We start from the raw sequence: 25,443 nt of genomic DNA, 5'->3' as shown, positions 1-25,443 counted from the left end.
GTCCTCACAGCACATAAAAATACACAAATGACCCGTAGAGAACACAGAGCCTGTGTCAACTGAATTTTATTGGGCTAATTTAATTCTGGGTTTCACTGCTCTCTGGTAAAAATAATAATAATAATAATTACACAATAGGCTTCTTCCAGATGCACACACACAGAACACTTCTTGATCACTATGTAGGATGTTATTGTTATCAGAAAATTAGTTTTATTTCAGAATTATTCAAACCATTTTCTGTACAGCATACAATCTCAGAAATAGCAGGTTACTACCATGCTGTCACTGGTTACTACGAGTCCTTGAAGGCAGCATTCATCAGGACAGCGCGCCATGCTGAAATTGAAAGGGGTGAATAGCGACTAGCAGGAGAACTCTGCTTTCTCTAAGCTCAGCCAATCACCTCCCAGGCTGGGGGATTATTCAAATTAAGGATGATGTCACCTCTTGCAAGTCACCCTACTCTGTTGCTCCGAGTTCCTCCTGGTTGTCTGTTGCCCCCCCTGTTAGGCCCCTGCACCCCCTTTTCTCTCCTCTTCAAACCCTTTTCTTCCTTTCTCCATGCCCGACTGCACACACACACACACACACACACACACACACACACACACACATTAACGGTGCATTACTGCTGCCTCACATGCATCAAGTTGCCTGCATTGTCTGCCTCCGATGTGACTGTTGCATTGAGAATTTCAAAACTCTGAACACATTTCAGACCTGTTGATTGCTAAATTGTCATGTTAATTTGATTCCGGCCATTACAAATGAGTGTTACACAAGTTATTTTCAGATTAGGATGTAAATATTGATGTAAGATTAAAGGCCTTACCTATTTTTTTTTTATGTTTCTTTGTCTTAAAAGTCAAATTTCCTGGCCAAGAGTGGATAAAACTAATTGAACAGGATGATCTCGCCAGCTAGACATTAGTATATATACAACATGATATCCTTTCAGTTAAGTTGTGTGTTTTCTCTCAGTCACAGTTAGATCTTGAAGGGCGTTGTTTCGTGGCTTGCAAGCTTTTGTTTCTGTGTGCTGTGCTCCTCACCAAAACAGGGTTTTTCATCAGAGACAGTCTGGGTGGGCATGCTGCCTGTCTGTCTGTCTGTCTGTCTGGTGTGCTGCTGCTCAGCTCCCGGCAGCCGCCTGCCCCTGTCTACATGAGCCAGGCTTTTGTGTACTGCTCTGTTCTGGATGGGCTTCTTTTCAAGTCGAGCCTGTGGTGCACTCTTCTCGTTCCAAGTGCTGCAGAGGGGAGATTTGGCCCCTGCGCTGCTCGTTTGAGCTCAGGGTGGCACAGAACTGAAAACATACGGCACACGTGCATCTGACTGCATGTTATCCCTCGGTCTGTCTTTATCTTTCTCTGTCAGATTTCCAGAGGAAGTTTTGTTTGTGTTCCTCTGAAGTGGATCAGCCGTCAGCTCAGAGGATGGCACCTCTCATCATTCAGCTTCTTTTTCTTGCTGCTTGTTTTGCTGCTTGTCTTGCTGTTAAATCACAAAGTCACACCCACGGAAATATCTGCACGATTAATCAACTTATTCAAAGTAGTTGCTCAGACTGAATGTAGTTAAAAATCACATCCTCATACTATAGCTGTGTGTGTGAACATGTGATCAGACAGTATGCCTGCAGGTGTGTGTGTGTGCAAGTGTATGAAAGACATGGAAGGAGACCAGGAAGAGGGTGGGGACTCTGGGGGGGTTGGATGCCTGTTGGCTTGATGCTGATGGACATATTGGCATGGTGAACCAGGCACAACAAAGAGAGGAAGGTGTTTTTTTTTTCACACAGGCGGTGGTGTGCGGCAGCGGAGACAGGAAGGGGCAGGGCTGTGTACCCCGCCGCACAGTTCCCGTGTTATTTATCTCATTGTTTTTTCCCCCCGGCCCGCAGTCCAGCTGGGGCAGCCATAGCACAAAAGGGCTGGCGCTCAGTCAAGCCCCAAAACCTGGCCTCCAGTCAGAGGTCTGATACCTTTGACAAACTTCTAACACAACACATTAGTTATTTAAGCAGATACAGGCATGCTCTCACTGTGTTTCTTGTACAGTCAGATTGCACAGAAGTCTGAATCTCCTGGTCGTCGCCAGCAGCTGGCACAGAGAGGCACACCCATCACATCAGACACAGTTGCCATCTTTTTATAGCGATATTAACAAGTTAAAACCCTTCTTAACACAACTGGCTACAAAATGCACAAGGTTTGTATAACACTTCACACTAATAAGGCTAATATCATTACCTTATAAATGTGTGTGTGTGTGCAAAAAGCAGGCAGATACAGGTTTGCACATGCGGGTGCAGCTGCTGCTCAGCATGGTCTCCCTGAAGAGCACAACATGCCTGCGCAGCATATCATTAACATGCAGGACACCACCGCACCATCAGGCAACATGTGAAGAACCATGCACAGGCTCACTGATGGATGCTCATCATATATGTTCTGCATTATGTGAGTGGTCAGTATATGTGTATCTATATTGTGCACAGAATATAAATGAGCTTAATGCAAACGTCAGGTTTTATGTTCCTGTTGGTTTATATTCTCGTCCTTTAAACCTCTAGATGTATGTCACAGTTGCCATGTTGAATGCATTTCACCAGGATGAGAAACAAGCCTCTGACTCCCCTGGATGTTTTCTCTGTAGGACTGTTTAACCAGCTTTAACCTGAAACCTGATAATGTTCAGAACAGGCCGGTCAGTTTCTGTCAGTCTGATTCTAAGTGCTCTCTGCCCTGGTAGCATCCTTGAGTAAATAATGCATGCAGGTACTAAGGATATTGGACAGTCATACCACTCCACCGCACTAAGAGGAGTGAGTGTGCACATATTGGATCTTCCTCTGTCCCACATGCTCTCTCATTTTTATCCATTTGCATCTCCAGTGTGTCTTCTGTGGCTCTGCATCCATTTGCCTCATGTTCAATGAAGCTGATAATGGTAGAGTTGAAGGTTAGGTACTTTACTCAGCTTTTCTATCTTTAACAAATGTAACAAATGTCTCCCTTCCTCTCCAAAGCACCTGTATTTGAGGCTCCTTTCATTTCTTTATTGCTTCTGCATTATTTTGATTTCCTCTCACTGGCTGGCTGATGGCTGCAGACAGAGCCTGCTCTCACCCTCTAGTGGTGGCAGTCAGACTACCACAACACACTACAGGCCATACCTCATCAGTTTCGTGCAATCAAGCTTTGTGTTTCATCTATCATTTTCTATAGCAGCTGATGCCAGCACACACAGAGAGTACACTGCAGAGTACACCTCACATAGTTTCATTATAAATATTAATTTACAGTCCCACATTTTTTTCAGCCCCTCTGGCACCACAGAGATACAGTATGGAGTCCCAAAGTGTTTAATATGGAATATGGGAATTGAGCATCCTGATGGCCTGGTGGATAAAACTCTCAGTCTCTCAGTCAACTATTTCATCATTCTCATTTCACATTTTAAGTGTTACTGGGTACATTTTTATAAGTTCATAGTTTTTGTTTTTGTTTTATAGAGCTCTGCCATTTGTCCGTTTGTCAGTCCACCATGTTGAAAGATCTCAGTAACTGTTGTTGATGATGTTGGTGATGGTTTGCCATGATATCTTGTACAAATGTTTGTGGTCGACTTTAGTGGTCCCTTGATTTTATTCCCCCAGCACCACCAGCATGTCAGATTTTTCAATTATTCAGTGATATATCTCAACATTGACGTATATCTTAATGACTTCAGTGATCCCCAGGCTTTTTCCTTTTGTGGCTCCATTAAGAAATTTGTGGTTTTAAATGAAATGTGTCCAAGTTTTGGAATTTTCATGAAATTTGATAATTATGCCCATCAGATTTTTAGTGGTTTATGGTCAAATACCTAAAGCTAATGGCATTGTTTGGTGATAATTAGGAAATGTTAGCATGCAAAAGAGGGACCATGTTAAATATTAACACCAGCATTTTAGCATTGTCACTGTAAGGATGTTAATGTTATTAAGGACAGCATGTACAGCTGGTTATAGTCTAGTTTAGTTTAGACAACAGGGTTATTAATAAAAAATCAGTGTCAGAGTCTTTCCTGTTTTTTTTATTTTGCAGACACATACTTTCAGTGAGAAGGTGGCATCTTCACAGAAAAGATTCAGTACAAATGGGAGTAAAAACCTGTACAAGTTCCTCCTATACAAACACTAACAAACTCCCTTTAGCTATCTGCTTCTTAAAAAAAATCAAAAAAGTAAAATAATTAAGACAGTATACCAAATATAAAGACACAAATGTAGAGAGCAATAACCATTACCGTTACCATTAAATCAAGGTAGCATTAGAGAACCTTCCCACAGGTGTCAGGAGAACAATAACAGATGCATTAAATATACAGTGCTTTGCTCCTTTGTGCTATACAGCTCCCATGTGATCCACTTAAATCAGATGAAGCTGTGCGGACAGTACATCTTTATTACGTGCAAATAAGTAAGTGTAAACAAACGTTCATTAAAAGAAACACATTGCTGTGATCGTAAACAATATTCATTTAAAGTCAAGCTGTCAGTAAGCTATTAAACATGTACTGCTTAGTCCTGATACAGTGTTTGTGCAGAGAACATCCATTTTGCATTGAACAGTGACCTTCATTTGTTTCCACACAGCATGCTGGGATGACTTTCCCAATTCACTGAGTTTCTATAATAAGACTGATATTCTGAAGAGAATTTCTCTTTACAGAAAGAAAATGAAGAACTGCTGGTTTATTAAAATGCCCTCGCTCGTTCACAGAAAAAGCAAATAAGACCTGTGACGCCTGTCTTCAATGTCAGTGCACTGACAGTGTCCAAGTCTTTATATAAAATACACAAGACACAACTCTCTAAGCTGCTTACATGCCAACTAAGAGGACAAAGCCAAAATACAGTAACTACACACTTGGTCAAAATAAGGTAAGATAGAATTGTGTCATTTCTTAAGAGGAAAAAACCGCATGATAAATTCATTTGAACTGAAAACCCCCCCAAACTGCAGTGACAGCTAGTTAAGGCTAGCTGGTGTGCTAATGTACCAACTTTTCCTGTTTGGAATGGAAAACTCAATTCTGATGCTATACCAACATCTATATAATGTTGGTGCTGATGTATTTACACGTGGATCCTTCAACCCTAACTGCATTTGACTTTTTACCCGCAGCCACAAGACTTGTTAAAAGTTGTACCACTGACTTATGCCGAGCCCTTTCTAGTCTTCCTGGATTTGGTTGCACCTCTTTCCACCAAAACAAAACAGTCAAAGAGGTCTACAAGCTGGTATACTGAATAGAAACTTACTATAATAAGACTACATTAAAATGTAGTACCTCAGGGCTCTGTTCATGGCCCACTGCTTTTCCCTTTTCACATTTAATGGCCAAATTATAGTTCTACTGATGACACTCAGCTGTATGTGCCTGTGAATGCAGATGATCATTCTTAAAAAATTATGGATTAGAAGTGTGCTTGTGCACTGTAAAAAAAGATCTATGTCTCGTAATTTCTTACTGCTAAATTAATAAAATAAACGTTGAGGATGCTCGTCATTGGACCTGCTTGGAAGTCTGGAAGTCTGACAGCCAAGAGTCTTGTTGCTAAGTTTGATCATACCCTTTTTTTTTGCCTAATTTCACCTACACAATAAAGCTATAAAACAAAAGTTTTTTCTGTCCATGGTTGATGCAGAGATCTCTAATTCACATCTTTGTTTCATCCCGTCTGGAATATTGTAACATTTTGTAGTCAAACATTATTTTGCAGCCTTGCACAAAGCACTTTAAAGCAAACAGTAAAAAGGCTCTGCGTCACAGTGCATTAGCACAGTCATCTGGCTCTCCAACAGGAACAGTTCATACATATTGATAACTAACTGGTTGGCTGCAGGGCTCGTCCTTCCTGGTGCAGCCATCATCTCCCTCAGAGGAGGACACGAACAAAGGGGATGAGGAGAGCGAAGAATGAAATCAGGAGTGGAGGAACAGCCTTGACTGAAAATCTTGCAGATGCTGATGCATATATACAGCAGTTAATCAGCTTTTTTCAGCTTGCCTAGCTGTCTCGTGTCTATTCTATTTCTGCTATGAGGATTTAGAGACATACATATATATACATAATCAACAGGCACAAAACCATGGTAGACATGTGGACACTAAAATAATAAAAGCCTGTACATTGTGGGTCATTCAAGTGATAATGTGAATCTATTTTACTTAGTGGACCCTGAGTCCAGTCTACAGCAATAAATATGTTTACTGGCATAATGCTTCTAGTCATCAAAGCCCTAACTAACTGACATTTCAGGAAGATACAATAAATTATTCATACAGTAAAAAAGCAGGTAATTGGCCTTGTGACAGTGCAGTGCATTCTATCCTTCCAGCACAAATTTAAATGCAAAATTCAAACACTACAGAGGACGACGTGGTCCAAGGTCAGGCTGTGCACTCTCAAGGCATTTATCGTCCCTGCAGGGTATCTGGAAAATGAGTGCAATTGTGGCGGGCTGTCACTGGAGTGGAAATATCGTGCTTTAAAGAGAGGGGGGAAAAAAATCAAGAGTCCCGTGCCCTTTCTCTCACACACGCACACACACACACTGCTTATTCTCTCTGTGCATCCACTTCCTCCTCCTCACCATTCACAGCAGCAGAGGAAGGAGCACGACGAGCCCTCGGGCCCGCGGAACTTGCCAGAGCTGGGTGTGTCCATGCACTCCGAGATGAACATGTGCAGATCGGAAACACGTACCTCCTCCTTCGTTTGGGCCTATGGGAAGAAGGACAACACGAAGCTGAATATTTTCTACACACTGATCTCACCACGGATATCTCAACACTTTTCTGTGCTCTGCTCCCTTTAGCGAAATACAAAAAGACAAAAAGATATATTAAATTGGACTTGACTTAATTTTATAAATGAAATAATCTCTTCGTGGCAGTTGCAGGTTCATTTTAAACTTTGCCCTGAACTTGTCTCTTTTCAGAGTGTGAAGCAAGAAAAGATCTGCGTGTTTGAAAAGTTGTCCAGTAGGCATTATATGAAGTATTATGCGAATTTAAAACAGCTCTGTACCTGATATCATTCATGGTGTTGGAGAACTTTAAGCCCTGTGTACACAACAATAAGCTCAGTGGGAGTCTACGGCTATCCCAGCGGCTCAGCACAGCTGAGGCTGTTCTAATACCATTAGTTCTGCTAGTGTTTAGTCTGAAACCTAAGTATTTAACTGATGTCCGACACTGGCTAAATTTGCACAGAAACAAGAGCGGAACTAAAAGAAACCGTACCATAATGGTGTCGTAGGCTCCAGTGATGAGTGCGATGAAGAGGGACAGCACCATGTAGATGAAGAGGGAGATGAAGGTGTAAAGGTAGACCTGGCTGAAGATCCACACCAGCGTGCCGCTCTGCTCCATCTCAGAGAACGTCACAAACATGTCGTCTCCGTTGATCAGGGAGAACAGGCACTCTGACACCATGGACAGCGAGCGGAACTGTACACGTGGAGTCAATGCAGAGAAATAACAACACAAGCAAGCAATATTAATGTGGTGTGCATAAAAAAAATGAGGAAATGACACTGAGGTGAGAGGCCAAGGCTTTCTCAACATGTTATGGGAAAAGTTTGACCTCTTGGGAAATACACAATTCCTGCCAAGAGCTACAGGAGATGAAACGATTGATGCAGCTTTCACATAAATACAACATAAATACTATGCCAGGTTCATTGGGGAGTAATCTTTGGTTCCAGAGTGGAATTGATTCTGACTCTTGTCAGTTCTATACAAGAGTAGTACTACCTGTTTTTAGTTGTTGTTCCACTGCAAGAAACTTCCCAAATGACCAGAGAGGAGGCTAGATGAGCTCTCTCTGACGCAGTTAATGCTAAGTCAGTGTTATAATAAAACATGGTTGGCAGGAGCAGAGACTCTCCAGTCGTTATTCACAAGCTAAGGTTTGTGAACTGACTAGCCACTGACTGCTACCATATGACGCCTAGTCAGTACAGTACGGCACAGTGAGGTAGTTAGACTAATAATCCCACACAAAATAAATTCACTCATCACAGCAGCTTGTGTACAAAAGGTTCATAAGAAATTGCTCATAAATAAGAAATATATAGAAAAACATCATGAAGTCATGCTGGTGTTAAAGAGTCTGTCTGCTTTTAGAATGAAGGACCTCCTTCTTACATGGTGGGAGTTTAAGTTTAAACTCAGTTTAAGACTTTAAAGTTGTAAACAGTTAGCCTGCCTTTGCCCATAAATGACAAAAACAGCCAAGCAGCACCTCTAAAAGTCAGAGACTACAGGAATTGAGTGTGCAAAGCTAACCAGCTGCTGGTGGACGTCAAACTTCTCATATGAGAAGGCAAAATACAGAATGTCCTACTATTACTTTAAAAAGAGGCACTTCCATTGATTTTACACATGAAATTTAGTTTGCTCAATATTAAAAAAATGTCTAATGTCTTCTGTGCTGTTAATAAACACAAAGAACTAAAAGTCAGGATGTCTTCAGTTATGACTTTTAATTCTTTCAGCATGATTCTTTATGAAACAGAACTTTTACTTTGTGTGTGATTTTGTTTAATTGCTCCCTTTAATTAAAACCTTTCGTTGTCTCATTTCTTTGCATGTGTGATTATTAATTTATTAGACTGCCCTCTTTCGACCAGAACACAGCACACCAACATGACAAGCACAAAGAATATATCCACAGTGCCACCCTGATTCATATTTAATAAATGTTAATTTTGTTTTCTTATTAATTATACATAGATACAAAGATGATGTGCCGGAAGGCATTTCATGAGAATTAGGCTGTTCTGACGTGTCCATGTGGTCTGAATGAGTCATGCCGGCTCACAGCAGAGTGTGTGTGTACAGTACCTTGGTATGATAGGGCCCCAGCACGATCCATCCACAGAAGCAATATCCCAAATAAATAGCAGCTGCACAGCAGCAGAAGCGGATGACGTTTGGAAAAGCAGCTCTGAGAGTCACAATCAAGATCTGTGAGATGAAGAGAGACGCAATGATAGGCAAAATCTACAGACATCCTTCCTACCAACATGACCTTTACGTGTGTGTGTGTGTGTGTGTGTGTGTGTGTGTGTGTGTGTGTGTGTGTGTGTGTGTGTGTCTTTCACCTACGTTGTATTTCTGAAAGAAGCTGAGGTAGCGGATGACTCCCACCCACACCAGCAGGGTGGAGGTTCCCAGCAGGATTCCGCACATGTCGTATGATGACAGAGTCTGAATCACAACAGTGAAATGATTGATTGTCAGGAATTAATTAAGAGAATTGAAGTGAGAAGCTGGAAAAGCTTAGTTAGCATTTTTCTGTCGTCACCTTGGACTCGATCCCGATTTTGATGAAGCTGCCGATGATGGTGAACATGTCGCTGATGATGAGCAGAATGTACCAGCCGTTGATGAACTCCATTCTGTCTCCCCAGCTCACACTGCGGCCAAGTTTGTGTTTGAAAAACTGCACATACTCCTGGTTTGGGAGATAAAAAAACATTAATAAAAGGGAATAATATAATATAATATGTCTTTTGTTTAGCGCAAAAAATGCAGTGTAAAAGAAACAAATGGTGGTTTTAATAGAGGCTTATGTACCAGATTATTTCATTCATTTTCACAATAATGTTGTGGTTCACTTCTCAGGGTGCACTTCTCAGAACCTGCAGTTCTTTCAGAGCTGTCAGAGGTGATTTTCAACTTCAGTCTAATCCACATTACACTCTGTGCCCCTGATGTCATAAAGCATGGGCAGATCCAGGGCGGAGTTACAGGCGGGACTAGCCCCTGAAGTGTCTTCAGAGCACTTACTTGACTTTTGAAAGAATTAAAGGAATAAATAAATAACAATGTGTCTGCCGGCTGAACTTTTATATCTCGCTTTTAGGGAGGTTTTGTGGACATGACATGACAGAAAATGTCAACAGAATGCAACAAATGAAGTGTCTAATACTCAGATTTCCTGCAGTACCCCAAGCCCCACTGTGTAAAGTCTGGCCCCTGATTTAAAGCAGTGGTTCCCCATCCACCCAACATTTCAGTCCTTATCAGTCAGTCATTAACAACAATGAGGAAACTACCAACAAAACCAGCCTATCTGAATTTTATTGAACTAGACCAAACTAACTCTGGTCAGCAACACAGCCTTGCTAACATCCGAGCATTTTCGTTTGTCACCACGTAAAAAGTTAAAAAATGATCACATCAACAAATCTCAAAAAAGACCAAAAAATAACAATGGACTGAACCCACTGTACGTATTATCTGTTCCCTAAGCCTGATTCATCTCATTCCTCTGTGACATACAGCTCTATTAGCTATCAGTGAATCACACCATAAACCGGGTCACATGTTCCTTTATGACTAAATTGATAGACGAGATATCAGGTGGAGTCTTTGAACACTTGTAATGCTATGCACCAACGTAACTGGGTTATTTGTTGTTGTTATAATTAGATTAAACTTATCTGTATATAGTTTATTTGTTTTTATACACATTCCTGCCACGGTTTCTCATTATTCCAATAAACAACAGGTGAAATATTGTTGGTATTGTACAAGGAAACACAGCTACGTGACAGCAAAAGCAAAGAAGAAGAAGACTGTGCTATCAGGTAAACATGGATGTAAACAATATGAGTTTAAACCTTTAAAACACAGTCTGATGTAATGTAGACTAATGAATGGGATGTACAGGTTTTGGTGTGCTGTCTTACGTGCTGCAGGAGGATGCCTCTGACGATGGAGCGGCCACACAGCAGCAGGGACAGCAGACAGACGAACGCCACCAACACGTCAAAGAACTCCCGAGCGTAGCTCTCCGCTGAAGCAAGAGGAAACAAGAGTTAATATTAAGAGTCAGATGAGTGAATATCTATACAAAACTCTGTGTCCATTGCAGCTCATCTACATCCAGCCCCTTACCATGTCCTGACACGTTGGGGTCTTTGCATTCCTTTATGGACGCCTGATTCTGCAGACTGATCTTAACTTTGCCGCTGTGCGCCTTGTTATCCATGACGATCTGATAGCAATAAGAACCGGGTAAATATACAACCAGGCTCCACAAATCACTCACTCTTATCTCAACATTTTGTTTATTTTGACATATAGAAATTATAAACATGAAACTTGAAAGTAGCTGATTTAAAAATATATTTCTATCTGTGCTATTATTTAAGAATAAATAATTGAGTGTGCCTGAAAGAGCACACTATCTATTATTCCCCATACTTAATTTTATTATTATTCGTACACCTTTTTTTGACGTGCTACTCCTCCCGCAGTTTTGGTCGCTAGAGTGTGTGACATCATAGCTAGAGTGAAGAGGGAGAGAAAAAATTGTCGAAAAATAAATTTGTAAACTGCGCTCTAGGTCTTCTCACTCATATTTGTCTGCTAAAGCTGTCAGCTTTATAGTTTTGGCGTAAGACACAAAATGTGCCAACAACACCCATCCACAGCCCCATAGACTGCCATGTTAAAAAGGCGGGAAAATAACGTTTCTTTGAATCGCCCTAACAGGTCACATTTCTTCATTTTACACACAAAATGCCTTTGTAGACGTTCAGGAAGAGCTCAAGATGCTAAAAGTGAAGCCAGTTCAATGATTGGAAATACTCTCTCAGCTGTGTTAAATGTCACAGGAGCAGCTGTGGTTGATTGCTCTGCTCTGATTGGTGGGCTTCACCTGGCCCCTCTCATAGACACACACACACACACACACACACACACACACACACACACAGACAAAAGTCTTTCAAAATAAATATATAATAATAAATAAATAAGAGCACGTTAAAAAGGAAATGGTGTATTAATACTGAATTTGCTGAGCAGTGTCAATAATAATGTATGGGGGCGACAGGGCCAGAGTCAGGCACACTCAAAATTTCTTTAGAAATTTTTCTAGTTGAAGATATAGTTCACCGTGATAGCAAAGGTGTAGCAGTCGGGGATTTCATTGTTTAGAATGGTCTGAATGTTGATCGCCTTCAGCTGAAAGTCCACTGTGACATTGATCAGCCTAGAGACACACAGAGAGAGTTCAATGCAAACGGCTGTAAAGAAAAATAATAACATGTTTTTATGTCTACTGTTTAAAAAAAGCTGACTTGTAAAACATGAGTGTGAAATTCCTGTAGTCAATGTTTCCTGGAGCGGAACCACAAGCCGGTGGATCCAGTCCAAGACACTCTGGAAATAAATCAGAAAACAGCATTAGAGGAAGTTATAAATATCACATGGGGAAGTTTTAAAAGCATACAAAACCATATTTTCCCACATCACGTGGAGTGTGGACTATTCTTCCTCAAAACTCTCCTTGGAGATTTTTATTTGTCTTACTTTATTTTTGATGCATCTTGTATTGCCAAAAGTCATCTCTGCCAAATGAGCAGGTGTACGCAAATAACTCCTTTCCCATAGCAGAAACATAGTGTGTTTGCTACTTAAGTATATGGAAAAACAGCTTATGTGATGTGGAACTATTTCCAGCCTTTGAAAGTAGGGCACAGTTGCAGGGCACCTCTGGACTTATGTTGGAGCAGCAACACAATGACTCACTGACACAGTCATTTCCTTGAGGGCCATGAAAATACTGAATAAATAACAAGGCTTGCAGTTTTAATGTCAAATACCCAGGAGGACGTTTATTTAAACACCACAGTGAAAAGTCATCCTTACCGGTTTCAACAAGGGGATCGATGTCAAAGGTGTCGTTGACGGGGTCGATGCTGCCCTTCCTGTAGAACCTCTGGCACAGAGAGAGTGCGCTTCCGTTCACCCCGACGCCCAACACGTAGGCATAGCGGCCCAGTGAGATCTGAGGTAGAGCTATGTACTGAAGGGAAAGTGGAGAGGTGGAGGGGGGAGTTACAACTGAACTATCACTATCTTCATTGCAGGGTGGAAAAACCTTCAAATGTATACTGTGTGACTGAAACTCTCATCTGAACCAGATGCTACTGTTGCATGCAATGTTCTCAAAGTTTTTACACCACATGCCACCTCTGAAAATTTAAGGTACAGCAGCACAGGTCAACCCTGTTCAGTTACAGACAGTTTACACAGGTTTATTTCAATAATAAGATTATTAATTGTTGACAGAACCAGAACTCCTTTGGTGGAAAAGGGTTATTCTGGGTCTCTACAGAATATTTAGAATAGAGACTCGGCTTGTAAAGTTTTGTTAACTTGTGAGAACAGGTCTGACGAAGCGGCTTCATTCTGTGTTTCTTCTGGCAGCAGCACAGCGTCTCTACCTCCCCTCTGGCACTGTGAGTTACCATGGTTACGGAACGCCCTGAAACTTTATAATGATTCTCAATAAAGTCATGAATGTAGCCTGATTGGTCCTCATTGCTGAAATCTTGGATCATAACAAAAAAAAGTGAAGCCTCAGGGCCCTTCCCTCATGAAAATATTATATGTGTTATTATCCTGTGCGCAAATCATCATCATGCTTTTATATTTATCCTCGCTTTTACTGATCAGACAGAACCTCTGGTTAATATCTTCATTTGGCTAAAAATGTGTCATCACACCTGCTGAACATCAGCATGTTCGCCTCCAGGAAGTGTGTTTTTTGTCATGTGGGTAAATCAGCCTTTTAAGGCAGTACAATACTGACTCACTGCTGTATTATGATACCTGTTCGATGGCAAAGTAGATGTGGCTGTACAGTTCCTTCTGCGTGTGAACAGCCTGAGGAGTGTTGTCCTGATAGCCCTTCAGGAAAAGGTGTTTGAATGCAGCCGTGTTCTCCTCTTTAAATGTCACCACCATCTGGTTGCTCAGTCCAAACAGCACCAGCTGTGAGGCAGAGACAAAGCGTTACAGGACAGAGGTTATGACTGAAACAAACAGCACCCATCATGTTCTGGTGTAATTATATGGTGTCATAGAGTGAAGCTGTATCCACCTGCACAGTCACAATGATGATTTTCAGCAGCTGCAGGCCCAGTTTGAAGGGTTTGCGTCCCTTGGCATGATACTTGTCACAGGGACTCATGAAAAAGTACTTAAGCTTCCTCCTCAGTGCCTCCTCCTCCTCTTCTTCCTGCTTCTGGTGGGGCCCGGACCCCACGAGACTGGTGGGACGGGGGCTCACACCCCCAAGAAGATCCCTGGACCCATAAGTGGTCCCGGATGAGAGGAGCCTGTCCTTCTCTGGGAAATACAAAGAAGCTTACAGCTTTAGAAAGAGATGAACCTTTAACATGCAACTGACAGGTGGGTGCTGTCACATCACCTCTTTGCCCATTTTTGGATTATCAGGAGGTGGCAGTGGCAGGACAGCAAAGATGGCAGCATAAGCATGACGGTTTCTGAAGAACGCTTTGGCTTTAGCTCAAAATCTGTGGCTGCCGCCATTTTGGCTGTCCTGCCACTTATGCCTCCCGGCTAATCTAAAAAAAAAAAAATCGACAAAGACGATTTCACTTGGGGGCTTATGGAGGTTGACATGTTTTGTAGCCAGTGTCAAGTGGCTGCTCAAGGAACTACAGTTTTTGGCACTTCTGCGTTGGTTATATTTCACTGCTTGGAGCCACCACACTGAGCTCCACAACGAATCAGGGATGTCATGGAGACTGCAGTCTGTGGTTTTCAATCCTAGGTGTGAGTCATGCTTAAAAAACACCTTCTGCTGGATAGCATCCTTTCATTCAGAGCTGAGTGAATAATAATGAACGATTTTTGATTGGCTGAAAAAGAATCTGCAATTATTTTGAGATAACTGATTGTTATGTGTTCCTTCTTCTCAAATAGGACCATGTGCAGCTTTTCAAAATCATATTTTGTCGTAAAGTGAATATCTTTGTGTTTTAAGTCATTGGACAGATAAAACAAAATATTTGATTTGACTTGAACTTCACATCATCAGGGCGGTGACATCATCAGGGTGATGACATCATCAGGGTTAATGTGTCAAACTGGCCCTTTAAGCTTTGACTGACTGTCTGTCAATCATTCATTGTATGAATTGGACGAGCTTTAACGGGAACCTGCTCAGTGAATAAAACGAGACGCAGCAGGCGGATCTGGTCACAATAAACACACCTACACATCACATATTAATCATATCGACACCGCCTTACATAAATAAACGGATGGATCCACCTGATATGTAAAAATATGATTTTCTAGTGAATGCAGACAAAGAAAAACAAAGTCAGTGGCGCCATAGCCACAGAGACAGACACGGTTCGGTTCGGTGTGTTGACAGACCTGTGGCGCTGTCCTGGATGCAGGTGTAAGCTGAAGATGCCATGGCCGGGATGCGGAGACGATCACGCGGGAAGGATGGAGGACATCACCGGCAAAGTTGGAGCAGAGTTCGGGTTCATGTTATTAAAGCATGTGATCACATGAGATGCTCCGCGTCGCAGTGTTTGGATGACACATAGGTAAACAGATCGCAGCTTCCTGGTAATCATGTGACGCTACATCACGTGACTAATGACTGAGCTGCTGCTCGGAGGGGATGAGCTGTACCATCATATTACGTCATCACGTGTTTAATGTTTGGTAATGATGACTCTGACTCAGATTTTTATTTTATAATTTTTATTATTATAATATTTTTTTTTGCACAGTTTAATTCAACAGACAAATAAACAGTCATTAACATTAATAAGCACAATAAACACACTGTACACAGGGCAGGGCTGCAGCCAGGATTGAATGACTGAGGTCATCTGCTTTGTTGGAGACTGACAGCACTCACGTGATCAATATTCACCTACCACCAACAGCCAGTTAGCCTAGCTTAGCATAAAGACTGGGAACAGAGGGAAACAGCTAGCTCGACGTGTAACCCCCAGTAAAACCATGCACAGGCAGGTAGGCTGGCTTTGTTACCTGTGCACGGAGCCATGCTAGCCGTTTCCCCCTGTTTCCAGTCTTTATGCTAAGCTAAGCTAACTGGCTGTCACTTCATAATTGCGGTCCAGACCACAAAGTGTTCTCTTCTAATGCATGCCACAATGTGGAATATGGAGATAATAGTTCAAAATATCAAACACGGTAATGCATGTTACAGGATGTCCCCATCCTCACCAGCCAGAAAGCAAAACGTTTTGGATTTCATTACAACATTTGGATTGATTTTTAGATTTGATTGGACTTGATGGCTGACCTGAAGCTCTAACGCTGTTCTTTTATTGATCTGATAACTTGGTGGCTTAAAACTAATCAAATGCATCAAATGTCAAACTAAAATATTCACTCAAAAGCCTCATGTGACCTCAGTGTCATCAACAGCAGCCACAGTCCTCATTCTGAATCTATGTGACAGAGATGAAGCATGCAGCTGGAGCTGAGCTGGAATGAAGCAGAGACATGATCTCATGAGTCTGGACCTTCTTTGTGTTGAGGTACTGTGGCACCCAGTTTTATTAACACTATACACAGACATGCAAGAAGTAAATAGACACCTTAATTCAAATTAAAGGTGTCTATTTACTTCTTGCATGTCTGTGTACAAAGCAGGGGTGCTCTAATTAGCTGACCTCCATGAAGTGGTTTGTTCAGATTCACTTTCACCCTATGAGGCGACGCCTGAACCTCACAAATACTTTAAATACCAAATATTCTATTAATTATCTTCTCGATTCATTGTTAGTCTATAAAAGTCTAAAAACTGTGTAAAAAAGCCATCCTGATTTTCCAGAGCCCAACGTGACATTATCAAAGTTATTTCATTTAAATGTTTCAGAGGAATAATGATGAAAATAATCAAATGTACTAAATGTATAATGCAATATGTTTGCAAAAATCAAAAGTGATCTTCAGTAAACAATGTCGTGTCACTTGATGAGGTATAACAGGAGTGAGATGATCCACAAAAACATGAAGACTGAACCGACTAGCTGCGTGTTTTCCTCTCTAGACATGGCTCAGTATGATGCAGTCAATCGTCCATTAAAGTCACCCAGTCACCACGAGGAAAATGGACCTGGATGGGTTATCTTCATCCACCCACTCTCTGCAGGCTTCCTTATCTTCCATCCAGAGCCTTGTCCCTGGCTATGACTGACTCGTTGAACTTTATCATGAGCGTGGTGCCTTTGTGCCAATGGGCAGTGACTTTGGCGGGGAAGCCGCTGTGCGTGAGGATGGCCTCCACGACGCCTGCCGTGAAGGCAGCACAGTTCAGGCTGCTGTTCTCTTTGGGCACAGAGATGTACGCGTTGATCAGCGGCTCCTTCTCAATGATGTAATAAGTCTTGTCGTCGTCGTTGGCCTGCTCCAGCTTGTCGGCCTCCTTCCCAAACAAAGACTTCCAGACGTTCACCTGAGGGAAATAAAGTGTTCCAGTTAAAGAGCACAGAGTTACTGAACTCTGTCAGCTGTGTTGTACATGTCACTCACCTTGATGAAGAGCAGCATGTTGAGCACTTTGGTCTCCCTCTTCCCGTTCTTCTCTCTCAGCACCAGCACATCCAGCATGCTGGCCCCCACGCTCTGGCCCATGTCTGCTAGGCGTGTCTGCAGCTCAGATACAGAGTACACGCGGCTCTGACAGTACTGCACCATCTCTGAGAAGAGGAGGGCGAAAGCACTCACGCTGACCTCAGTCTTGGGTCGGGTCAGGGGTCGCTCCAAGATGTTGGATTTCCCTCGAGTGAAGCGCGTGTCCATTTTCTGTTGGGAAGCGATGACAGCACAGCGTAGGTGAATATCGACTGACACACGTGCAGATCAGTATCTGTTAGAAATGAGTCAGTGCTGTCACCTGCTGCTTCGGCAGGGTTTTTGATGGAGAGTAACTCATGATCTCTAGCACGTATTTCTGCACATACACATGCATTGGCATATATATCTGTGATTAAGATGAAGTGCATGAAAACAAAACCATCTAAAAGACTGAATGACTGTAAATGGACTGTACTTATATGACTGTAACAACACCGACTGTACAATGACTGTAATACACCTAGAGGGACAACTACAACAGGATAAACAGTTTGGAAAATCTTCTCATGGTAGACAAATATCTTATATTATATTATATATTATACAGAATATATATTAACCAACCCAAGGGTGGACTGACTGAGATATAAAAATGCAAGATACCTGTTGGACAAGATGTGAGTTTAACTTGGCTACAATAACCTGAATATATATAATATATGGGGAAAAAATAGGAAAATATAAATAGGAGCAGGCAGTGGTGACTGAAGAGCTCACATCCATCATGTTGACTGCTTCATACAGAAATCAGGCATGCAGTTGGAAGATGATGGAGTCTGTCTGCAGGCTAACTGACCTGACAGATGAATGGTTCAGTCTGGAAAATGTTAAAACAGAAAAGAAATCCTCATCTTGATTTCCATCAGTATTATTATTCAAATACTTATATTGGCTTTTGAACTGCAAACAATCAACAAGACCCCAAACAGCAGCCACAACATATACAATAACAGAGAGAGAATAATAAGATAAAAAATGTACATTAAGGAAAATAAATGAATAAATCTGACATGTTACAGAGTTACAGAGCCTGTGAATCAGTTTTGTCTCGTTGTCTCTAGCAGGGAGTTCAAATCATTTAGAAATGGCTGCCAGACCTTGTAGAATCTCTGGGTTGATCTGCTGATCATGTGTTTGAACTTCTCAAGTTTCAAGTGTGCCATTACATCTTCAAGCCAGCACCTGTGTGTGGGAGGCATATCTGACTTCCAATTCAACAAAATAAGGCGTCTGGACATTAGAGATGAAAAGGCAATGATGTCCAATTGTGCACCAGATACCACCATCCCAGCAGGGGCCACACCAAATATTGCACTTTCAGGAGCAGAGCTTATCTCTCTGTCACAAAAATTTAAAGACCAAAACTGTATCAAGTTTGGGCAAGCCCAGAACATCTGATACTACTACAACTACTCCTAGATAGATGGAGCCTGTGCAGCACCTTAAACTGGAGCAAACTGTCTGAGTTCAACTCTGATTAACGAGCTGATGATGAAGACATGCTCTCTATTAGTTACTTTAATAAATGGATAGATTTATTGACTGATAGTTTCTCTCCATGTAAAACACATGATCATGTTCAGCTGATATGACGTCATAATAATCTCAAGGAGAATCTGGATTGACACATACACATACACACACACACACCTATACACACACACACACACACACACACACACACACACACACACACACACACACACACACACACACACACACACTTCGAAACAAACAGCTGATCAACATTAGCTCAGATGCTAGCCGGCACTTCCTGTTCAAATGGCCGCAGTCGAGCCACGAAAAGAGCGGAAACAAACGTTTTAAAAACATAAACACAACGTAGATCAGATGTTCTCATCATGCTGATGTGCATCGGTGAGGTGTTCGGATGGAAACGAACCTTGTTGGAGACAGACAGACCAGATACTGTGCCCTGCTTCCTCCTCTTCTTAGCTTCCTCTTTATGATTCGTCAGCTGCGAGCAACAGTTAAACTACACAGCGCCACCTACTGCACCGGAGGACAGAGGCCAGCACACATGCAGAAGGTATCCACATTTCTTTCTGTTCTCACCACTTTGTATTGGATTTAGTGGAAACACCTTCAGATGAAGATGACTTACAGTGAAGGAAATGTTTTTGTCTGTTTAACTATTACTATTATTATTATCATATCTTCAGTTAAGATTATAATCATGTATCCTTCTTGTGTATCCTTCAGTGAATAATTATGATTCTGTTGAGCATAAACGGGAGCTAAAATATTTCCTTTCTGTTTGTGTATGTACAGCTGAAATATGTAATCTAATCAATCTTCTTATCAGTGATAGCTAAAGGTGTAGCACTGAAATCTAGGCGTCTGTCACGTCTGTACCAATACCTGAGAACACCTGAATGCAGGAAGGCGTGCAGTATTACAACATTATTATGTTAGTATTATAACATAGACATAAACAAGAACAAAAACTATGCACATATAAAAGGTATATATATATGTATGTATGTATAGACAAGGATAACATTTTCATTTTTTACACTGAATAGGAATGTGATGGTAGTGTAGTGATGAGAAAATAAATATAGACTGTAACAGTAGGCTGACTTGACTTATAAACATGAGGTCAATAGTCCGTATATACAGTCCACTTACATTTAAATAAAGTAACATCAAGAACATGAACTGCATGTCAAACATGAGTTTCTGGGAAACTTTGCCTGAAACTGCTTTTTAGATCCAAAACTCACTTTAAACTTCCTCCTTTTTTCTTTGCATCATATTTAACTGTTAGCTCGATGAACATCACTCGTGTGTCTTTCCTGTCTAAAAATCTGTCCAAACCTTTTTTTGGAATAAATCTTTCTAAGCTGTTGTTGTTGTCTTCAAATGATTCCAATCCTTTTGGGGGTTTTTTTCATAGCAGATTGTGACTTGTCATGGCAGGAAAAGCACAGATGGAACTTATATATATAATTTATGTCTCTGCCCCAGCAATCAGTGTGATGCAGCAAATATTAATGTTACTACTTAAGCATATTAGTCAAAAGGTCTTCTGTGAAAAAAGCTTTATTCTAGTTGATCTTCTCTTGCATGTGTATATCTTTGACCTCATCCCAGAACTGCTGTGTATTTTCCACTTCACAAATAGACTATATCCACTTCCTGTTCTTGTCGGCTTACGGCAGCTGTAAACTCACTGATCTGTGACTTTTGCTTTGGTTTGTTGCACTTCTTCATAGCTGCATTTTGAAAAGTGTCAGTGTGCACACACAAACCTGATCTAAAATGATGAATACAGATTTATGCTGCCACACAGCACACATGTGATTCGTGGTTCTGGGACTTCCTTAGTTTTGCAGCCAGTCTTTGTCATGTCTTTCTGATCTCTGAGAACATGCTTATTGCCTCAGAGAGGACTGCCAATGATTTGGACAGGAGTGGAGAGTTCCACTGGCTGATTGGATTCCAGTAAGGTTTCACAAGCACCAGCCACGCTAATGACACAAATAAGCTGACTGAGATTTATTACAGAACTTGAGAATTTCTCGAAAATGTCCAGGTCGGTCAAATCGACACTGTATGTGTGTGTACGGGAAGACCTTGAGCGTTAAGGACTGTGCACTGCACTGCCCACATCACAGGTGCTAATTTCCCACATTTCCTAGTCGGCCACAGCAGCAGATTGAACGCAGGCGTATCTACAGTATGTCTACAAGTGTTGCATAACCACCCACTTACTGTGAACTCCTATAAATGAGAGAGAGGAAACAAGGTAAGACACATTTGTAACTTGGAGCTGAAGGATGGAGAGAGCCTGCTGGAAACACATCCTGGCCCTGCTGGTGGTCTTGGTCAGCACACATGCAGAAGGTATCCACATTTATTTCTGTTTTCAACAGTTTTTATTGGATTTAGTGGAAACACCTTCAGATGAAGATGACTTACAGTGAAGGAAACTGTTCTGACTTTGATGTTTTTGTCTGTTTGACTATTTCTATTATTATCATATCTTCAGTTAAGATTATAATCATGTATCCTTCTTGTGTATCCTTCAGTGAATAATTATGATTCTGTTGAGCATAAACGGGAGCTAAAATATTTCTTTTCTGTTTGTGTATGTACAGCTGAAATATGTAATCTAATCAATCTTCTTATCAGTGATAGCTAAAGGTGTAGCACTGAGAACACCTGAATGCAGGAAGGCGTGCAGTATTTCAACAAGTCAGCACAATTTGAAATATCAGCGTGGTGCAGTCCAGTATTCACAACATTCTGTAATCATGTGTGAAGCTTCACTTTGACAGAACATGATTTCTGTTACAGTTTTCATTTAACACCGAGCATGAGGCAAAAACAAAAAACAAAAAAAAAACAATGACACAGGATTACCGTGTTACTGTATTTTATAATAAATCCAACTGTTTATTCAGAATCAAGGTGGATGAGTTTCCATCAGTAGGCAAGTACTGGACATAAGTACAAATTGGGCGACTTTACTTCAGTTTAGACTTCTACTTCACTACATTTCATAGTAATATACTTTTTTACTTCACTACATTTATTTGACTTTAGTTACTTTACAGTTTTAGAATTTTGTATACAAATCATATGAAAATGTACAAGTACAGCTGAAACTATTCATTATTGATGAATCAGAAAAGATTTCATGGTTCCAGCTTCACAAACATGAGGATTGTCTATTTTTCTTTTAATTTCTTTAAAGGAAGTTATTGAGGACATTTATTTTAAATAATTGGAATATTTTTAAAAAGAATTTGGTGGTTTGGTCTGTTGGTTCGACATAACAAGGATTGTGAAGGTGTCACTTTGGTGTGTGTCACCATCAATCGATCAACTAATAGAAGAAACAATCATCAGATAGATCCATTACGAAAAAAAAAAGGTACAATCCTACTTTTACATGTTTTCATAAATCATAATAATCTAATGAAATCATATAAAATACTAATCACAGAGGACATTAAGTACTTTTACTTTAATTACTTTTAGTACATTTTCTGATTGAACTTGCATACTTCAGTGACATTTTTAATGCAGGATTTTTACTTGTAATTCTACTAGTATTTTTACTGAAGTAAATGATCCTTATACTTCCTCTTCCACTCGTTTCCCACACGTCCTTCCCCAGTGTGTTGCAACACAGAAGTGGTGTAAAAAAAAAATGAATTCAAGACAAATACAAAGAGAAGCTAAAATGGTAAATCACAGGATCAGTCTCGCTGCTCTCAGTACAAGAAGTAAGGTTAGGTCCCCAGTAACATGAGTGATAGTGATGATGAACCGGCAGCTCTGTGGATGCTTCTCACACTGAAGCTTTAAAAAAAAAATCAGAATCAGAATCAGAAATACATAGTTTTTGGTTTGCACATTTCCTTTTAATTATGCTTTATATCTTATGGGGTGTGGATCCTGAGAACACCTGCATCCATTTGTCACAAAGCACCAGTCATTCCCCTCACAACTATAGCCGAGGTGATATCAGAGTCTGTAGTTTTGGGATACAAACTGAGTTCAAGGTTAGGTTTGTTTTTCATGTGAATGACATTCACGTGTTCTCTGTCCAGCTTCATTTTCCCTCCACATGGATGACTTCATCAAGGCGGTGAAGCAGGTGGAAGACGGGCATCCTGGGTCAGAGCCAGCAGCCATGCTGAAGAGGCTGCGCAGAGCAGCTGGCCTCAATGATGCACTCATTCAGCACTTCCTTGGAAATGCTGACTCTGGTGGTCCTGAAATGAATGCTACCCTCTCGGCTTACATTAGGAAGGCTGTCCATCACAGGGTGACTGAACACGGCAAAGAGAAGGGTGTGGTCCTGACTTCTGATGGCACCACTGTTGCCCTCATGCCACTCCTCCTGGGCATCGAGGCTGGTTTCCTTTCCAAGTCTAGGGAGCGTGTTCGGGGCCTGTACCAGCTCACTCTGGCCAAAGACCTGGACCTTTCTTTTATTCCCAGCTCTCCACACACCCCTCTTCTGGGACCTGATGGCTGCTGGGACAACCTGACCTCTCCTCAAGTCTTCACCCTGTTGGACACCCCCTCTGTGCTCACCACTGCTCAGCTCAACGGAGGCATGGACGGCGTGATCTTAGGGATGGAGGCCAAATCCAGACATCCGCTCAAGCTCAGCAGTCTGCTGACAGAGTACTACTGCCACCAGCTGGACAGAAGAGGACTGGATGCTGCCCCACGCCTCATCAGCCGACGTCGCAGGGAGAACTTCAGAGGGCTGTTTGGGCCTCTGGTGCTGTCCAGACAGGTGGTGAAATCAGTAGAGCTGCAGCGGAGACTGACGGGACGCTCAAAGATGGACGTGAAGAAGAGGAGAGAGCTGATAGACGTGGTGAAAAGGGGAATAAAGGAGTTCGTCCAGGAGTACATGGGTGAGCATGAGACCAAACCACAGAAAGGAAAGAAATCTGGAAACATAAAAATGAGAATAATGCACTTGATTGTAACCAGCTCTGGTTCTTTATTGGTCATCTTTTACAGATTGCCCACCCATCGTTCCTCGCTGCATGTGGCGTGCACAGCCGTACAGAGGGACCCCCACCAACCTTACTCTTCCTCTCTCCTTCTTGTACATCCACCACACCCACACGCCGAGTCAGCCCTGTCTGACCTTCGAGCAGTGTTCTGCAGACATGCGCTCCATGCAGCGCTTCCACCAGGAGGACAGAGGCTGGGATGACATAGGATACAGGTAAAAGTCACTCAGGTGTTTGGTCTCTTCTACATGTCAAATACATGTATGTGAAACATACTCCGTGCTCCCAAAGCTTCGTCGCAGGCTCTGACGGGTACATCTACGAGGGCCGAGGCTGGCACAGACAAGGAGCCCACACCCTCGGACACAACTCCATAGGCTACGGTGTTTCTTTCATTGGAGACTACATGGCCAGACTGCCCTCCCAGCATTCCATGGAGCTGGTGAGAAAGAAGCTGACATCCTGCGCTGTCAGTGGTGGCCGACTGAAAGCCGACTACACCGTGCAGGGGCACAGACAGGTGGTGAACACTTCCTGTCCTGGAGATGCGCTCTATAAAGAAATCAAAGGCTGGGAACACTTTGGGGTATGTACCTCAGTACTGATGTGAACAGGTGCTCCAAATCACTCTTAGTGCCCTGACTGAATTGGTACAAGAGAAAAATGAAAATGAACAGCAAACAGTCAAGGATGCAAGACTCTGCAGCTTCTTGTCAGCAGGGTTGACCACCCCTCATTATCCCTTAATCCTTATTTATGTCTAGACAGTTAGGGCAGGCTGAGCCGCTGTGGGAACACTTTGGTATTTGGAGTAATTCTGTTTTCCAGATGACCACAACTCAGTTAGAGTTTGATTTAAAAAAAAAAGCAGGTATCTCCATTTCAAAGGTTTGTCATAAGACTATTGTTGTTAACTCCAACTATGTTCTTTTACTACTTTTATTTACTGAAATGATCTGAATGCTTATTTCACTTTATTTTATTATACTGTTACACATATTTTATTTCATATTTCATTTTCTTCCTTTCAGGAGGTCAAGAAACGAAACTGAAGAGGAGCTGGGACAAACCAAAACTGACACAATAAATACAATAAATTCTTTTTATTCTTAATGTTTCTAATTGTGGCCATGTGCTGTGTGAAATTTTATAAATCTCATGACGTCTTTATCACTAATCATTAAATACCAAATGTTTGCAAAAGACAACTGAAATCATTTAACTGATATTTAGTGCACTGTGATTGATTGATTTACACAACATAAACATGAATGTGAATGAAGAACTTCAAAAAATAATATTCAGTATTATATAATATACAGGGCAGCATGGTGATGCAGTGGTTAGCACCGTTGCCTCACAGCAAGAAGGTTGTGTGGAGTGTTCTTCGGCTTCCTCTCACAGTCCA

General features: G+C 41.6%; 3 protein-coding genes across 6 annotated transcripts; 1 reads left to right on the top strand and 2 right to left on the bottom strand.

Annotated features, from left to right (window-relative positions):
* Positions 1 to 4,062: 4,062 nt before the first annotated feature.
* On the bottom strand, positions 4,063 to 15,512 carry LOC104930122 (mucolipin-1). Its single transcript, XM_010744833.3, has 13 exons — positions 15,274 to 15,512; positions 13,967 to 14,214; positions 13,696 to 13,857; positions 12,730 to 12,886; positions 12,159 to 12,240; positions 11,974 to 12,070; positions 10,969 to 11,068; positions 10,761 to 10,867; positions 9,371 to 9,520; positions 9,172 to 9,273; positions 8,908 to 9,030; positions 7,303 to 7,509; positions 4,063 to 6,781 (listed from the first exon to the last, which is right to left on the bottom strand). Exons 1-13 carry the CDS (start codon positions 15,314 to 15,316, stop codon positions 6,647 to 6,649), a joined length of 1,713 nt encoding a protein of 570 aa, XP_010743135.1. The 5' UTR covers positions 15,317 to 15,512; the 3' UTR covers positions 4,063 to 6,646.
* Positions 15,513 to 15,917: 405 nt separating this feature from the next.
* Positions 15,918 to 19,551, bottom strand: LOC104930124 (trafficking protein particle complex subunit 5). Of its 3 annotated transcripts, none has more exons than XM_010744836.3 (4): positions 19,427 to 19,485; positions 18,320 to 18,340; positions 17,419 to 17,691; positions 15,918 to 17,341 (listed from the first exon to the last, which is right to left on the bottom strand). In XM_010744836.3, the coding sequence occupies exons 3-4, from the start codon at positions 17,686 to 17,688 to the stop codon at positions 17,045 to 17,047; spliced, it is 567 nt and encodes a 188-aa protein (XP_010743138.1). In that variant the 5' UTR covers positions 17,689 to 17,691; positions 18,320 to 18,340; positions 19,427 to 19,485; the 3' UTR covers positions 15,918 to 17,044. The 3 variants fall into 3 exon arrangements, with proteins under 3 accessions (XP_010743138.1, XP_019114139.1, XP_010743136.1); XM_019258594.2 differs by having other exon boundaries at positions 18,241 to 18,340; positions 19,427 to 19,469; XM_010744834.3 differs by lacking the exon at positions 18,320 to 18,340 and having other exon boundaries at positions 19,427 to 19,551.
* Positions 19,552 to 19,559: 8 nt separating this feature from the next.
* On the top strand, positions 19,560 to 25,240 carry pglyrp6 (peptidoglycan recognition protein 6). Of its 2 annotated transcripts, none has more exons than XM_019258592.2 (5): positions 19,560 to 19,573; positions 23,109 to 23,930; positions 24,040 to 24,250; positions 24,327 to 24,621; positions 25,067 to 25,240. In XM_019258592.2, exons 2-5 carry the CDS (start codon positions 23,126 to 23,128, stop codon positions 25,085 to 25,087), a joined length of 1,332 nt encoding a protein of 443 aa, XP_019114137.1. In that variant the 5' UTR covers positions 19,560 to 19,573; positions 23,109 to 23,125; the 3' UTR covers positions 25,088 to 25,240. The 2 variants fall into 2 exon arrangements, with proteins under 2 accessions (XP_019114137.1, XP_010743139.1); XM_010744837.3 differs by lacking the exon at positions 19,560 to 19,573 and adding an exon at positions 21,236 to 21,393.
* The last annotated feature ends 203 nt before the right edge of the window (positions 25,241 to 25,443 follow it).

This window comes from Larimichthys crocea, chromosome XII (genome assembly GCF_000972845.2).
Source record: "Larimichthys crocea isolate SSNF chromosome XII, L_crocea_2.0, whole genome shotgun sequence".
Lineage (NCBI taxonomy): Eukaryota > Metazoa > Chordata > Actinopteri > Sciaenidae > Larimichthys > Larimichthys crocea.
This window is presented reverse-complemented; position numbering and strand designations above follow the sequence as displayed.

Excerpts from the sequence above, each read along its gene's own strand:
- LOC104930122 (XM_010744833.3), bottom strand. The coding sequence starts at position 15,316 with ATGGCATCTTCAGCTTACACCTGCATCCAGGACAGCGCCACAG. Across the intron at positions 13,858-13,966 it reads TCATCATTGTGACTGTGCAG|CTGGTGCTGTTTGGACTGAG; the intron begins GTGGATACAGCT and ends TCTGCCTCACAG. Across the intron at positions 12,887-13,695 it reads TCTACTTTGCCATCGAACAG|TACATAGCTCTACCTCAGAT; the intron begins GTATCATAATAC and ends CTTTCCCTTCAG.
- LOC104930124 (XM_019258594.2), bottom strand. Across the intron at positions 17,342-17,418 it reads ACATGCTGCTCTTCATCAAG|GTGAACGTCTGGAAGTCTTT; the intron begins GTGAGTGACATG and ends TATTTCCCTCAG.
- pglyrp6 (XM_010744837.3), top strand. The coding sequence starts at position 21,327 with ATGGAGAGAGCCTGCTGGAAACACATCCTGGCCCTGCTGGTGGTCTTG. Across the intron at positions 23,931-24,039 it reads GTTCGTCCAGGAGTACATGG|ATTGCCCACCCATCGTTCCT; the intron begins GTGAGCATGAGA and ends CATCTTTTACAG. Across the intron at positions 24,251-24,326 it reads TGGGATGACATAGGATACAG|CTTCGTCGCAGGCTCTGACG; the intron begins GTAAAAGTCACT and ends GTGCTCCCAAAG.